At 37.3% G+C, this 15,107-nt stretch overlaps 1 protein-coding gene across 2 annotated transcripts in view; it reads right to left on the bottom strand.

The window, feature by feature from the left end:
• SNTG1 (syntrophin gamma 1) overlaps positions 1–15,107 on the bottom strand; it is a 564,850-nt gene that overhangs the window by 200,538 nt on the left and 349,205 nt on the right. For both annotated transcript variants that reach the window (XM_042973560.1, XM_042973561.1), the window contains exons 8-9: positions 12,582–12,684; positions 732–814 (exon numbers count right to left, since the gene is read on the bottom strand). In XM_042973560.1, the coding sequence (XP_042829494.1) occupies positions 732–814; positions 12,582–12,684 (186 nt within the window). The remainder of the gene's footprint in view (positions 1–731; positions 815–12,581; positions 12,685–15,107) is intronic.

The raw sequence follows: 15,107 nt of genomic DNA, 5'->3' as shown, positions 1-15,107 counted from the left end.
GAGAGGAGAAAAATGACATTAAAAAATAATTGACTGAGGCACGTGGATAGCTCAGTCGGTTAAGCCTCCTACTTCAGCTCAGGTCATGATCTCATGGTTCATGAGTTCAAGCCCCAAGTCAGGCTCTGTGCTGACAGCCTGGAGCCTGGAGCCTGCTTCAGATCCTGTGTCTCCCTTTCTTTCTTCTCCTCCCCGGCTTGTGCTCTGTCTCTCTCTCTCTCTCTCTCAAAAACAAAACAAAACAAAAACAAAAACAAAAACAAAAACAAAAAACAAAAGCATCAAGAAATTTTAAAAAATTAATAATTGACCTATTTATTTTTTCCTGGTTTATCCTAATTCTTTGAAGTTTACTTATTTATTTTGAGAGAGAAAGAGCACACAAGCAAAGAAGGGTCAGAGACAGAGACGAGAGAGGGATTCCCAAGCAGGCTCCACACTGCCAGCACAGAGCTGCAGGGCTCGAACTCACCGCGAGATTTGTGAGGTGGACCAAGAGTCGGACACTAAACCGACTGAGTCACCCAGATGTCCCCTGGTTTATCCTGATTCTTAAAGGATGAAGCAAACAAGGACTTCAACTATATCAGAGCAATGAGATTCAATAGCAGTTTTTGGAAAATAGGAAAATAGGAACACACACACACACACACACACACACACACACACATATTTTCCGCCTTTCTTTGTGTTATCTCCTTATTAGTCTGAATATGCCTTGGCCATCTTACTGTATTGTTGGGATGATAGTTGAGATGCAACCCACTGTCACAAAGAGGAGAGGAGGTACCACTGCTCTGGTCACTTGGAGCACCTGCAGGAAAAAAAAATCACAACACCCCACTGGTCAGAACACCAAAATATGCTAGACTGCATTCTACATTGTATGTTTCCAGATCCTTGATAATACCATGAAATCAGTTACTAAAATACATTTTTACCTCACTTCTATGAAAGCCACAGTTTTGCAAGTAGGCTAAGTGACTAAAATGGGACCCTGAAGGATACCCATGTGTTTATCTTTGATTTCAGAAATGATGCAAAGCTTTATTAATAAAAGCATACAACCTTGTAGAACTGCTATTGAATTCCATTTTCCCAAGTGACCTATGCTTATGACCCATACTTACAATTGTGCAGAATTTGGTTCATCTACAAAGTTCCATTCACTGTCACGTTTCAACCTACTTGCAAATCATATTGGTAGTTATCATCATTTTCCATGATGCAAATAAAGTTTGCATGGTCTCTTTCTTTATAAATGTTCTTGGCATATGCTATAATTGGAAGTACCTTCACTGATGCTATCTAAATTGGTGAAATTGAAAATAAAGAGCTTCATATCAGATTCTCACGAGAAACCTAAGTATGAGTAATGGGTGTCTTAAACTCAGCTTTCACAATGCAGTAATTTTTACAGTCAGGATTAGAATACGTATTTCTTGATTTTTGATGAATTGCATTATTTGAAAACATTATACGTTTTGAAGGTGCAAATGTTGATAAATATGTACTATTGATATAATTGACTCCCAATTTTTATTTAAATCTTATACTTAAATTCAAACATGAGAGGTCCTAGGTGACACTCCTAACATTGACTAATGTGTTGAAAAAGGAAGTGATTTTGTTTTCCATTTTTATCACTCTAAAGTTCCATAGCTTTCCTGGTGCTAAGAAGAGGATCACAGGCTTTTCTCCAAACCAGCATGAATAGAGTTTTTCTACTTTTTAAATCTTAAGGATTTCATACTTTGTTTTAGCTAATTTTTCTTTTGATGTTTATCTGCATTTTCTCTTATGAGACACTGTTTTAATGCATAAACATTACTTTCAAATTTATATCCATTTTGAGCAGAATAAAATGATATGTCAAATTCTGTGACAGATCTAAAGCAGTCTTGTCAGTGATATTCCAAGATTTAAGCAAATGCACAAAAGAAAGGTACAAAGTTAAGGATCTATGCTTTCACCTTAAGAAGTCAGGTATGAAAGAGAAAATAAATCAAAGTAAATAGAAGATAGAAAACAATAAAAGTGAAGTGGAAAATAATAAGATTGAAACAAAAGAATGGACAAAATTAACCAAGACAAAAACGGGTTTTTTTGGAAAGATTAATAAAACCCATAGGAAAAGTGATGGGGCAAAAGAGTGAGAAAATACAAGTTATTGATATCAGGAACAAAAGAGGTAGTATTATTGCAAGTCGAGCAAGTCAACAAATCTTAAAAGGAATAATAAAATGATATGATGAATAACTTCATGCAATTAAATTCATAACTTAGTTAAAATGGCAAAAAAAAAAAATCTTGAAAAACATTTTACCAAAGCTTACAAAGGAAGAAAAGAGTATCAGAAAAAGTCCTATAAGCACTTAAGAGATTAATTCAGACAAAATAAAAACTATAATTCTAGGCTCAGATTGCTTCTTTGGTGAGTTTACTAAATGATTTAAGAAAAATATACTATTACTGTTAAGCAAATTCTTTGTGGAAATAAAGAGGAGTTACCACTGCACAACGTACATGAAAACATTAAAAACCCTGCCACCAAAATCCCACTAAAACATTAACAAGATGTATATATGGATATCCCTCATGAACATTTGTTTTCAAAAAAGTCTTAATATATTAGCAAATTGAAACCAGCAATAACTTTTTTTTTTCATCACCATGTAGTGTTTATCCCGGGAATACAAGCTCAATTTGGCATTCCAAATAAATATTCAAAAATACACCATATCGATCTTGGAACATGGTGAAGAAGTGAGGGGACCCGCAGTTCCCTCCTCTCTCAATCAAAGTACTGTTGAAGCTAAAGGACTTTTAACTCTGAGAGTCGGGGAGGAAAAGAGACAGTCTCTCGTCCAGAGACCCACCAGGACAACCTGACGGGCCACAGGTGCATGATTGAGAACTGCGGGAGACAAAATGAATGGAGGAGAGGGATCCTCTTCTGCGGAGCGACAAAGGGAAGAGAAAGAGCCGCTGGGGAAGCACAGGACTGTATCTGGAGGAGAGAAAAACCACCGACCCGGCGACAAAGACCCAATCCCTGACTGCAGGGCCTTTTCTGGACTGGGGCCGACTGTCCTGTTCTCCCACAAGTGGAGGAAAGGAGCCAGCCCGGGCTCAGTTGCTAGGTCAGGAGCACGGTCTGCAGTGGGAGACAGTGGTCCCCTCCCTGGAGTGCTGTGGGACAGGACAAAGCCTGCCTGCAATAGCGGGCAACATGGACAGGTGTTTCCCCAGTACTAGGGGTGGACTGGGGGTGGGGGGCACAGAGCCAGAGTTTAAATCCCAGCTGAGCGCTGGGCATGGGAGTCGGCGGAGCAGGACAAACCCCGTCATTTGCATCCACACCACAGTGAAGATGGGTCGAACACAGTAGTTTGGGACACGCTCTCCATGGAGAAGGTCCTGGGGACAGAAGGGGGCCCACAGTGGAGGCGGACCCGCCCACACCAAACCACGCCCCCTGGCGCTGGGTAACTGCCCATCTCCTAGAGCAGGATTGACAGGGAGGAACCAGACAGCCCCTCCTCCAGACCAGCGCTGCTGCTTTGCCTGATTTAATTCTCAGACAATTCTTGTTATGTAGATACATTCTTCCTACCTTTTCTCCTTCTTATCTCGTCCCTCCTCTAGTCTAGTTACTCTGGTTGTTGGTTGCTAGTTTGTTTAAGCAGACATATTTAATCCATTCTCTTGATACATGTTCTACACCTCCTTCTTTATTCTCCTTCTCTCTCTTGGGGTTAAGCCTTAAAGTTTCTCTGTCTAGATAAATTATTTTATTTTTCTTTTTCCCTGCCTCCTCCTTTATTTTCCTTTCTCTCTCTCTGGATTAAGCCATATAGTTTCTCTGGTCCTTTTTTACTCTTTCTTTTCCCCGTCCCTGTCATGTCTCTCTTTGTATGGGATAAGGCCTCTTCCTTATCTGCCTCCACCTGTTGTTTACTTGTAGCTGGTGTTCCTGGTTTTTGTTTTTGGGATTTTTGATTGTTTGTGTGTGTTTGAGTGTTTTTGCTTTCTGTTTGTTTTTGTTTCTTGGTTTTACTTTCCAGGGCTACTTCAAGAACAAATCAAAGCACACTTATTGGAGGGTTCAAAACATCACTACGAGTAGGGAGATAAAGCAACCAGGGTCACAACAAAAGAAAACAAGTAACACTCTCCAAATACACCTCCTGAAGGGCCAGGCCCTGGACAGTGTATGATCCCTCTTTAATATAGTAGTGTTTGAAGGAACAGGACACATAACAAGCTTTCAAAACACATAAGGGACAGAAAAGTAGCCAAAATGATGAAACAGAAGAATTCCCCTCAAAAGAAATTCCAGGAAGAAATGACAGCTAAAGAATTGATCAAAAAAGATATAAACAATATAACTGGACAAAAATTTAGAATAATAGTCATAAGATTAATTGCTGAAGTTGAAAAACAGCCCAGAAGACAGCAGAGAATCTATCATGCAGAAATCAAGGAACTAAAAAATAGTCATGATGAATTAAAAATTGCTGTAAACGAGGTGCAAAATAAACTAGAAGTGGTGACAGCCAGAATTGAAGAGGCAGGGGGAGAATAGGTGAAATAGAAGATAAAATCATGGAAAAAGATGAAGCTGAGAAAAAGAGAGAAAAAAATATTCTGGATCACAAGCGGAGAATTAGAGAACTAAGTGACTCAATGAAACGGAACAATATCTGTATCATAGGAGTTACAGAAGAAGAAGAAAGACAGAAAGGGGCCAAAGGTGCACTTGAACAAATCGTAGCTGAGAACTTCCTCAATTTGGGGAAGGAAACAGACATTGAAATCCAGGAGGCACAGAGAACTCCCTTCAGACATAACTTGAATCGATCGTCTGCATGACATATCGTAGTGAAACTGGCAAAATACAAAGATAAAGAGAGAATTCTGAAAGCAGCTAGGGACAAATGGGCCTAACCTACACATAAGGTAGACACATAAGGGTAGTAGTTTCAATCTATCTACTGAAACATGGCAGACCAGAAAGGAGTGGCAAGAAATCTTCAATGCAATGAACAGGAAAAATATGCAGCCAAGTCTGTCATTCAGAATAGAAGGACAGATAAAGGTTTTCCCAAACAAACAAAAACTGAAGTAATTCATCACCACTAAAACAGCCCTACAAGAGATCCTAAGGGGGACTCTGTGAGTGAAATGTTGCAAAGACCACAAAGGACCAGAGACATCACTACAAGCATGAAACCTACAGACATCACAATGACTCTAAAACCATGTCTTTTAATAACAACACTGAATATAAATGGACAAAATGCTCCAATCAAAAGACATAGGGTATCAGAATGGATACAAAAAAAAAAAAACAAGACCCACCTATTTGCTGTCTACAAGAGACTCATTGTAGACCTGAGGACACCTTCAGATTGCAAGTGAGGGGATGGAGAACTACCTATTATGCTACTGGAAGTGAAAAGAAAGCTGCAGTAGCCATACTTATACCAGACAAACTAGATTTTAAACTAAAGACTGTAACAAGAGATGAAGAAGGGCATTATATAATAATTACAGTGTCTATCCATCAAGAAGAGCTAACAATTATGAGTGTTTATGCACTGAATTCGAAGGCACCCAAATATATGAAACAATCACAAACCTAAGCAATCTTGTTGGTAAGAATGTGGTAATTGCAGGGGACTTTAATACTCCACTTACAACAATGGGCAGATTATCTAGGCAGAAAATCAATAAAGAAACAATGGCCTTGGATAATACACTGGGCCAGATGGACTTGACAAATATATTTAGAACTCTGCATCCCAAAGCAATGGAATATACTTTCTTCTCCAGTGCACATGGAACATTTCCAAGATAGATCATATACTGGGTCACAAAACAGCCCTCAATAAATATAAAAGAATTAAGATCATACCATGCACACTTTCAGATCACAATGCTATGAAACATGAAATCAACCACAGGAAAAAGGTTGGAAAACCTCCAAATGCATGGAGGTTAAAGAACATCCTACTAAAGAACGAATGGGTCAACCAGACAATTAAAGAAGAAGTAAAAAATATATATTGAAACAAATGAAAATGAAAACACAACAATTCAAACCCTTTGGGATACAGCAAAGGCAGTTCTAAGAGGGAAATACATTGCAATCCAGGCCTATCTCAAGAAACAAGAAAAATCCCAAATACAAAATCTAACAGCACACCTAAAGGAACTAGAAGCAGAACAACAAAGAAACCTCAAAAACAGCAGAGGAAGAGATATCATAAAGATCAGGGCAGAAATAAACAATATATAATCCAAAACAAAACAAAACAAAGCCAACAGTAGAACAGATCAATGAAACCAAGAGTTGGTTTTTCGAAAAAATAAACAAAATTGATAAACCTCTAGCCAGGCTTCTCAAAAAGAAAAGAGAGAGGAGCCAAATAGATAAAATCATGAATGAAAATGTATTTATCACAACCAATCCCTCAGAAATACAAGGAATTATCATAGAATACTATGAAAAACTATATGCCAACAAACAGGATAAGCTGGAAGGAACGGACAAATTCCTAGACACTCACACAATACCAAAACTCAAATGGGAAGAAATAGAACATTTGAACAGACCCATAATTAGTGAAGAAATTGAATCAGTTATCAAAAATCTCCCAACAAATAAGAGCCCTGGACCACATGGCTTCCTGGGGAATTCTACCAGACATTTAAAGCAGAGATAATACCTATCCTTCTCAAGCTATTCCAAAAAATAGAAATGGAAAGAAAACTTCCAGACTCATTCTATGAAGCCAGCATTACCTTGATTCCTAAACCAGAGAGGGACCCCACAAAAAAGGAGAACTACAGGCTAATATCCCTGATGAAATTAGATGCAAAAATTCTCAACCAGATATTAGCAAATTGAATTCAACAGCATATGAAAAGAATTATTCACCATGATCAAGTGGGATTCATTCCCAGGCTGCATGGCTGTTTCAATATTCTCAAACTAACCTATGTGATACATCATATTAATAGAAGAAAGGATAAGACCCATATGATCCTCTCAATAGATGAAGAAAAAGTATTGACAAAATACAGCATCCTTTCTTAAAACCCTCAAGAAAGTCAGGATAGAAGGAACATATCTAAACATCATAAAAGCCATGTCTGAAAAGCCTACTGCTACTATCATCCTCAATGGGGAAAAACTCAGAGCTTTCCCCCTGAGGTCAGGAACACGACAGGGATGTCCACTCTCACTGCTGTTGTTTAACATAGTGTTGGAAGTCTTAGCATCAGCAATCAGACAACAAAGTGAAATCAAAGACATCAAAATTGGAAAAGAAGAAGCCAAACTTTCAGTTTCACAGGTGACATGATACTCTACATGAAAACCCAAAAGACTCCACCAAAAGACTCCAGGAACCGATACATGAATTCAGCAAAACTGAAGGATACAAAATTAATGTACAGAAATTAATGTACAATAAAATTGCATTTTATACATTAATAATGAAGCAACAAAAGGGAAATAAAGAAACTGGTCCCATTTACAATTGCACCAAGAACGATAAAATACCTATGAATAAACCTAACCAAAGATGTAAAAGATCTGTATGCTGAAAACTATAGAAGGCTTATGAAGGAAATTGAAGAAGATACAAAGAAATGGAAAAACATTCCAATCTCATGGAAAGGAAGAATAAATATTATTAAAATGTCAATACTACCCAAAGCAATCTACACATTCAATGCAATCCCAATCAAAATTCTTCTTAAAGCTAGAACAAGCAATCCTAAAATTTGTATGGAACCACAAAAGACCCTAATTAGCCAAAGTAATATTGAAGAAGAAAATCAAAGTGGGAGGCATCACAATCCCAGACTTTAGCCTCTACTACAAAGCTGTAATTATCAGCACAGTCTGGTATTGGCACAAAAACAGACACATAGAGCAATGAAATAGAATAGAGAACCCAGAACTGGGCCCACAAATGTGTGGCCAACTAATCTTTGACAATGCAGGAAAGAGTATCCAATGGAAAAAAGACAGTCTCTTTAACAAATGGTCTGGGAGAACTGGACAGCAACATGCAGAAGAATGAAACTAGACGACTTACACCATTCACAAAAAATAAACTCAAAATAGATGAAAGATCTAAATGTGAGACAGGAAACCATCAAAACCCTAAGGGAGAAAGCAGGCAACAACCTCTTTGACCTCAGCCACAGCAATTTCTTACTCAACACATCTCCAAAGGCAGGGAAATTAAAAGCAAAAATGAACTATTGGGATCTTATCAAGATAAAAAGCTTCTGCACTGCAAAGGAAACAATCAACAAAACTAAAAGGCAACCGACCGAATGGGAGAAGGTATTTGCAAATAGCAAATACCTCAGATAGAGGGTTAATATCCAAAATCTATAAAGAACTCACCAAATTCCACACCTGAAAAATGAATAATCCAGTGAAGAAATGGGCAGAAGACATGAATAGACACTTTTCCAAAGAAGACATCCAGATGGTCAACACACACATGAAAAGACGCTCAACGTAACTCTTCATCAGGGAAATACAAATCAAAGCCACACTGAGATACCACCTCACGCTGGTCAGAGTGGCTAAAATTAACAAATCAGGAAACTACAGATGCTGGCAAGGATGTGGAGAAAGGGGGACATTCTTATACTCTTGGTGGAAAGGCAAACTGGTGCAGCCGCTCTGGAAAACAGTGTGGAGGTTCCTCAAAAAGTTAAAAATAGAACTACCCTGTGACCCAGCAATAGCACTACTAGGAATTCATCCTAAGGTTACAGGAGTGCTGATTCATAGGGCACCTGTAACCCAATGTTTATAGGAGCATTTTCAACAACAGCCAAATTATGGAAAGAGCCTAAACGCCCATCAACTGACAAATGGATAAAGAAGATGTGGTTTATATATTCAATGGAATACTACTTGGCAATGAGAAAAAATGAAATCTTGCCATTTGCAGCAATGTGGGTGGAACTGGAATATTATGCTGAGTGAAATAAGTCAGTCAGAGAAAGACAGATACCATATGTTTTCACTCATATGTGGATCTTGAGAAACTCAACAGAAGACCATGGGGGAAGGGAAGGGGAAAAAATTGCAGAGAGGGAGGGAGGCAAACCATAAGAGAGTCTTAAATGCAGAGAACAAACCGAGGGTGGATGGGGGGCCGGATGAGGGGAAAGTGGGTGATGGGCATTGAGAAGGGCACCTGTTGGGATGAGCACTAGTGTGGTATGGAAACCTATTTGACACTAGATTATATTCATAAAAATATAATAAAAAATAAAAATACACCATATCAGCAGAATAAAAAAAAAGATTAAAAATATAATCTTTCAATGGGCATAAAAATATTTGTGACAATTCAACATCAACTTATGTTAAAAAGGAAAAGAAAAATCCTCAGTAACCTAGGAATAAAAGAGCACTTCTTCAACCTAAATAAAAGGTATAAGTGAGCACATTTATGAATGCCATGCTTAACAGTAAAAGACTGGAAATTTTTCCTAATATCTTGAGCAAAAGAGAGATATCTGCTCTCAAGACTTTGCCCAACATTTTACTGGAAGTCCTGGCCATTAAAATAGGCAAGAAAAAGAAATTTTAAAAACACAGATTGTAAAGAAAGAAGGAGAATTCAATATTTGCAGATAACATAACTGTATAAGGTGAGCGCCTATAAGAATAGACAGAAAGTCCTACCTGAACTAATAAGAAAATTAAGCCTATGATGCAGAATATATAAATGTATATCTATGTGTTAGCAACAATATGTGGGCACTAAAATTTTTTTAAATGCCATTTATGGTAGAATAAGAAATGCTTAGAAATCAGTTTAATGAAAGATATGTAAGACTTTCCCACTGAAAATACTAAAATGTTGCTGAGAAAAATGAGAACGTAAATAAATAGAAAGTTATATCATGTTCGTGGACTTACAGATTTCAAGTTGTTAATATGTTAATTCTACAAATTATCTATAAATCCGACTTCATCTCGTGGAGAATTGTAACTGGATTTTATAGAAATTGACATGCTATTTCTAAAATATAGGCAGCAATGCAAAAGGTATAGAATAGCTAAATGATCATGAACAATTGCAAAATTGGAGAACCTGTCCTAGGAGATTAACACGGCAGCTAAGGTGGAAGGATGAACACAAAAATTAATGGAAATAAGAAAGTAATTTCTTGATTCGAAATTCCTAGCTCAGACACAAGATAGTAATTAGTATAAGATGGACTCTAAACCTCAACATAAAGGCCAGTGTCATAAAGCTCCAGGAAAACGTCGGGGAGTCTCTTTGCAACCTTGGGGTAAGCAAGTATTTCTTAGAGAAGATACGGAAAACAATAACCATATGCAGTAAGAGCAGCCACAAAATGGTAAATTGGAGTTTGTCAAAATGGAAAACTTCTGCAAACCTAAGACACCTTTAGGGAAAACATAGTTATCCATAGACTGAGAGAAAAGTGTTGTAATACATGAGCTGACAAAGATTATGTACAGAATATTTTCTTAAACTCCTGCACTACAATAATAGAAAGATATACCAATAGAGAGATGGGCAAAATTTGAGCACACGCATTACAAACTAAGATATGCAGATCTCCAGTAACATATGCAAATGGTACATGATAAGGAGCTAACCATAATTAGTCTTCAGGGATATGCAAAGTACTAGTATAATAAGACACCACTCTACACTCGATAGAATAGCTAAAAAAAATCTTTGACCATAAAATATTGAATTAAGTGTAGAGCAGCCAGAACTCTGATACATAGCTGCAGTGGAGATAAAGAGGTTTTTAAATAAACGTTCTCTGTAGAAATGCTTTTTGGCAGTGAACAAGTTAATTATACATCTACCTGGTGACTGAGCAACCCCACTCCTAAGTTCTTCTGGTAGTGAACATAAAATTGGGAGATTTCCAAAGCCTCATACAAGAATGTTCATAGTAGCTTTATTTATGATGGCAAAGTACAGGAAACAAGGTCCCTTATCTATCAATCAGAGAATGATTAGCAAACTTTATTCTATTTATCTAATGGAATATTCACAGCAATGTGAATGAACAAATGACTGAAATTTAAAACACACGTGATTTTTCATAGTGAAAGAAATTAGACATAAAAGAGTAAATACAGTATGCTTGTGTTCTAAAAAATTTCTACAAGAAAGAAAAGGAATATATAATGATAAGAAATTAAATTAATGGTTGTTTCTTGGGGTGTTATTTATTGGGAAGGGCCATGGAGGAACCCTTCTGTGATTTAAAGGCATGTAGATTAAGCAATCCAATTGTGCATTTAAGATCTTTGTATTTCATTGCATGCAAATTATGCCTCAGTTAAAAGATGTATTCTTCTTTGATTTTTGGCAAAAATGTTTGATAATGTTTTATTTCTTAATGTACAAATTGATACAGACATTTTGAAGTTAACTCTTATGAAAATTATTCCATTACTACCTAGACTGGTGCTTCCTTCCATGACAAGTGTAAATGCTTGTTTAGCAAGTCCAGGAGCCACATAGGATTATATCATTTTCTAGTTAGAGAAAGTATATTCATCAGATATTATGAATGAAATGTAATAGAAATATAGAATGTACATAATAGGATACTATTAAAATATTTATTTTTAAAATAAATAATGTGTCTCTAGTTATAGGCTAGAAAATAACTGTAAATGTGCTGAATACATTCTGAAACAGAACTAACATCTGTGGGAATGCAAGCTGGTGCAGCCACTCTGGAAAGCAGTATGGAGGTTCCTCAAAAAACTAAAAATAGAACTACCCTAGACCCAGCAATTGCACTACTAGGCATTTGTCCACGGGATACAGGTGTGCTGTTTCAAAGGGACACGTGCACCCCCATGTTTATAGCAGCACTATCAACAATAGCCAAAGCATGGAAAGAGCCCAAATGTCCATCGATGGATGAATGCATATAGAAGATGTGGTGTATATATACAAAGGAGTACTACTCGGCAATCAAAAAGAATGAAATCTTGCCATCTGCAACTACGTGGACGGAACTGGAGGGTATGATGCTAAGTGAAATTAGTCAGAGAAAGACAGCAATCATATGACCTCACTCATATGAGGACTTTAAGAGACAAAACAGATGAACCTAAGGGAAGGGGAGCAAAAATAATACAAAAACAGGGAGGGGGACAGAACAGAAGAGACTCACAAATATGGAGAATAAACGGAGGGTTACGGGAGGGATTGTGGGAGGGGGGATGGGCTAAATGGGGAAGGGGCATCAAGGCATCTACTCCTGAAATCATTGTTGCACTAGATGCTAACTAACTTGGATGTAAATTACAAGATAAAAAAATAAAACAAGTTAAAAAAAAAAAACAAACTAGCATCTGTCCCCTTTGCATAAACATTCATAAAATGCTGTGTGATATAAAAATATTTGTATTCAGGCAGAAATCCCAACTTTAAAACGAAATTATCAATTACTGTCAGGAAATAACGGTTTCGAAAATAAATATGATGATGCGAGCATTTTACCTATTCTTCATAAATGCTTACATGCGCAGTCTTCGTTCAGTGGGAGTTTGAGGAAAGCGGGCGCTCTTTTTAAAAATGACACCGTCAGGGTCACTTCTTCTCCAGCGTTCCGAAGAACCTGAACCTGAAACAAAAAGGAGTGAAAATGATACCATCGTCAGTATGTTCACGAAATATCTTATGCGATAGCAAAGACCTTGAAATGATTGGGTGTCTTTTCGCCTCTCTTTTTTGCCCTAGAGGTGAGAAACATTTTATTAAAATAGAGAATGAATTACATAACACTTAGGAATACAGCCATCACCTCCTTTCTCTTCCCACCGTTTGGTGGTCCCCTGTTCGCTCACAATGTCATCATCTTCCGTTCATATTCATAGATATCTCTTACGTGTACGGTCTCTATTAGGCAATACGAGAGATTATGACTTCTATAGGAAGGTACGGTGCTCGAGCCTCTATGCCATCAATTTAATAAACATTTATTGAACCTCTATTACACACCCCCTTGGACATATAAAAATAAATGGCCCTGAAGATGTTGATGAAAGAGCTAATTCAAATTAAATAAAATTGCCCCGATTCACTCAAGCACTTTTGCAAAAACAACAACAACAAAACAAACAAGCAAACAAAAACACACAAGAAACACATAGGTATTCCTTTCCTGTCATATCACCGCATATTTTATGCTTCCTTTCCCTGCAAACTTGGAATAATGGTCAAGACTGTTATCCTCAACTCTCAACATGTTTCACATTGTAGACTAATGGGTTTACTTCTATCACTTACAGTAATGTCAATGCCTTAAAAATTATATCAAGATTCGTGTGAGAAATAGCTAAAGAAGTACAAGAAGCTAAGGAGTTATTTAGAGCAAAGGTACCTAGAAAACATATAAATATGTCTTAATTTAAAAAGCTCACATCGACTGAGAGGGGAATTGCAACAATTAGTGAAGAGACGGCTAATGAACCTGGGAACACAGCTTGTTATTAAACATCCAGAAAAAACGCTCAACCTCCAGTCCTGAGAGAATTGGCTATCAAAATGATTTAGAATGACTTCTGGTCCCGAAATGAGGGTATGGGTTCAGCTCCCTTTGCTCCCCACTCAGGGAATATAAACACTCAAAAACTTGCAAGAGACAGCTGAAATGCAAGTGACCTCTGCAAGATCAAGGAAAAGGGAACTCAGTAGGGATCCCAGGATGGTAGCAACAGCAAAGAGGACACCAAGCAGCCAGCGGAGGAACTTCAACCCACTGCTGGATAAAGCATCCCTTTGTCCACTTAGTGGCACCAGGGGGGCCCCCGGGCTGAGAGAGCTCCTCCCACTTCCTCAAATCGCATCAGCAGGGAACAGTGAGAAATCAGTCAGACCCAAGACGCCAGACAGGCTCTAAGAAGTATATTGTCAATGGAACCACAGCCTACAAAACTAGGCTAGGACCTTTGTGGTAGAGTGAATTCCTGCTAAAAAGAAAAAAAAAAAAATCTTATGTAAGAGCCACAGTCTCAACATAACAAGCAAAGTGGCCAGGATATAATAAAATAGCATGTCCCTCGAAGAACCAGGAAAATCACAACTTAAATGAGTAAAGAGAGCTGACTCAAACTAGATGAATTACATCCTGGAATTATCTGACAAGGACTTTAAAGCCACCTTAATAAAAATATGTCAACAAGAAATGACAAATTCTCTTGAATCAAATGAAAAATTACAAACTCTCAGCAAAGAAATACAAATTATGAAAATAAAAGGAAAATTGTAGAACTAAAAAATGTGCTAACATAAATTAAAAAAAAAAAAAAAGAACCTTACTGAGGACTCTAGGTGGCTCAGTCAGTTAAGTGGCCGACTTTGGCTCAGGTCTTGATCTCACAGTTCCTGAGACCGAGCTCCGTGTCAGGCCCTGTACTGACAGTGCAGGGCCTGCTTGGAATTCTCTGCCTCCCTCTCTCTCTGCCCCTCTCCTTCTCACACTCTGTCTCTCACACACACACTCTCTCCCTCTCAAAAATAAATAAACATTAAAATAATAATAATAATAATAACAAAATTGGCTCAGTAATACAGTGACGATGACATAAGACAGAATCAGTAACTTGATGACAGAACAGTAAAGTTTGCCCACTCTGAACAATAGACAAGATAAAGTCACACGCAGAAAAAAAGTACTATATTTCATCACATTGAAAGTAGGAAAAAAGCTTAAAAATGAATAAAATTAGATAATCATTTCTATAGATGCAAAGAAGCATTACAAAATACAGTTGATAGAAACTCAAAAACCTGAGTATACAAAAGAGTATCTTCATATCATAAAGAAGATATCATTCTTTTTTAGAAACATCATAATTAACTTCGATTTATTGAGACATTTCTCTCTGAGATCAGAAATGAGACAAAAATATCCACTATCTTCAGTTTTCCTCAATCTTTCTTCAGGTCTTCTCACAGTAAGGCAAGAAAAGAGCTAATAAAATGCATGAGAATTGAAAGAAGAAATGAAAGTTTTATTGTTCAGAGAGAAGATAATTTCTTTAC

This window comes from Panthera tigris, chromosome F2 (assembly GCF_018350195.1).
Source record: "Panthera tigris isolate Pti1 chromosome F2, P.tigris_Pti1_mat1.1, whole genome shotgun sequence".
In the NCBI taxonomy this organism is placed as follows: Eukaryota; Metazoa; Chordata; class Mammalia; order Carnivora; family Felidae; genus Panthera; species Panthera tigris.
Note: the sequence above shows the minus strand (reverse complement) of the source record. Positions and strands in the feature narration are given on the sequence as shown.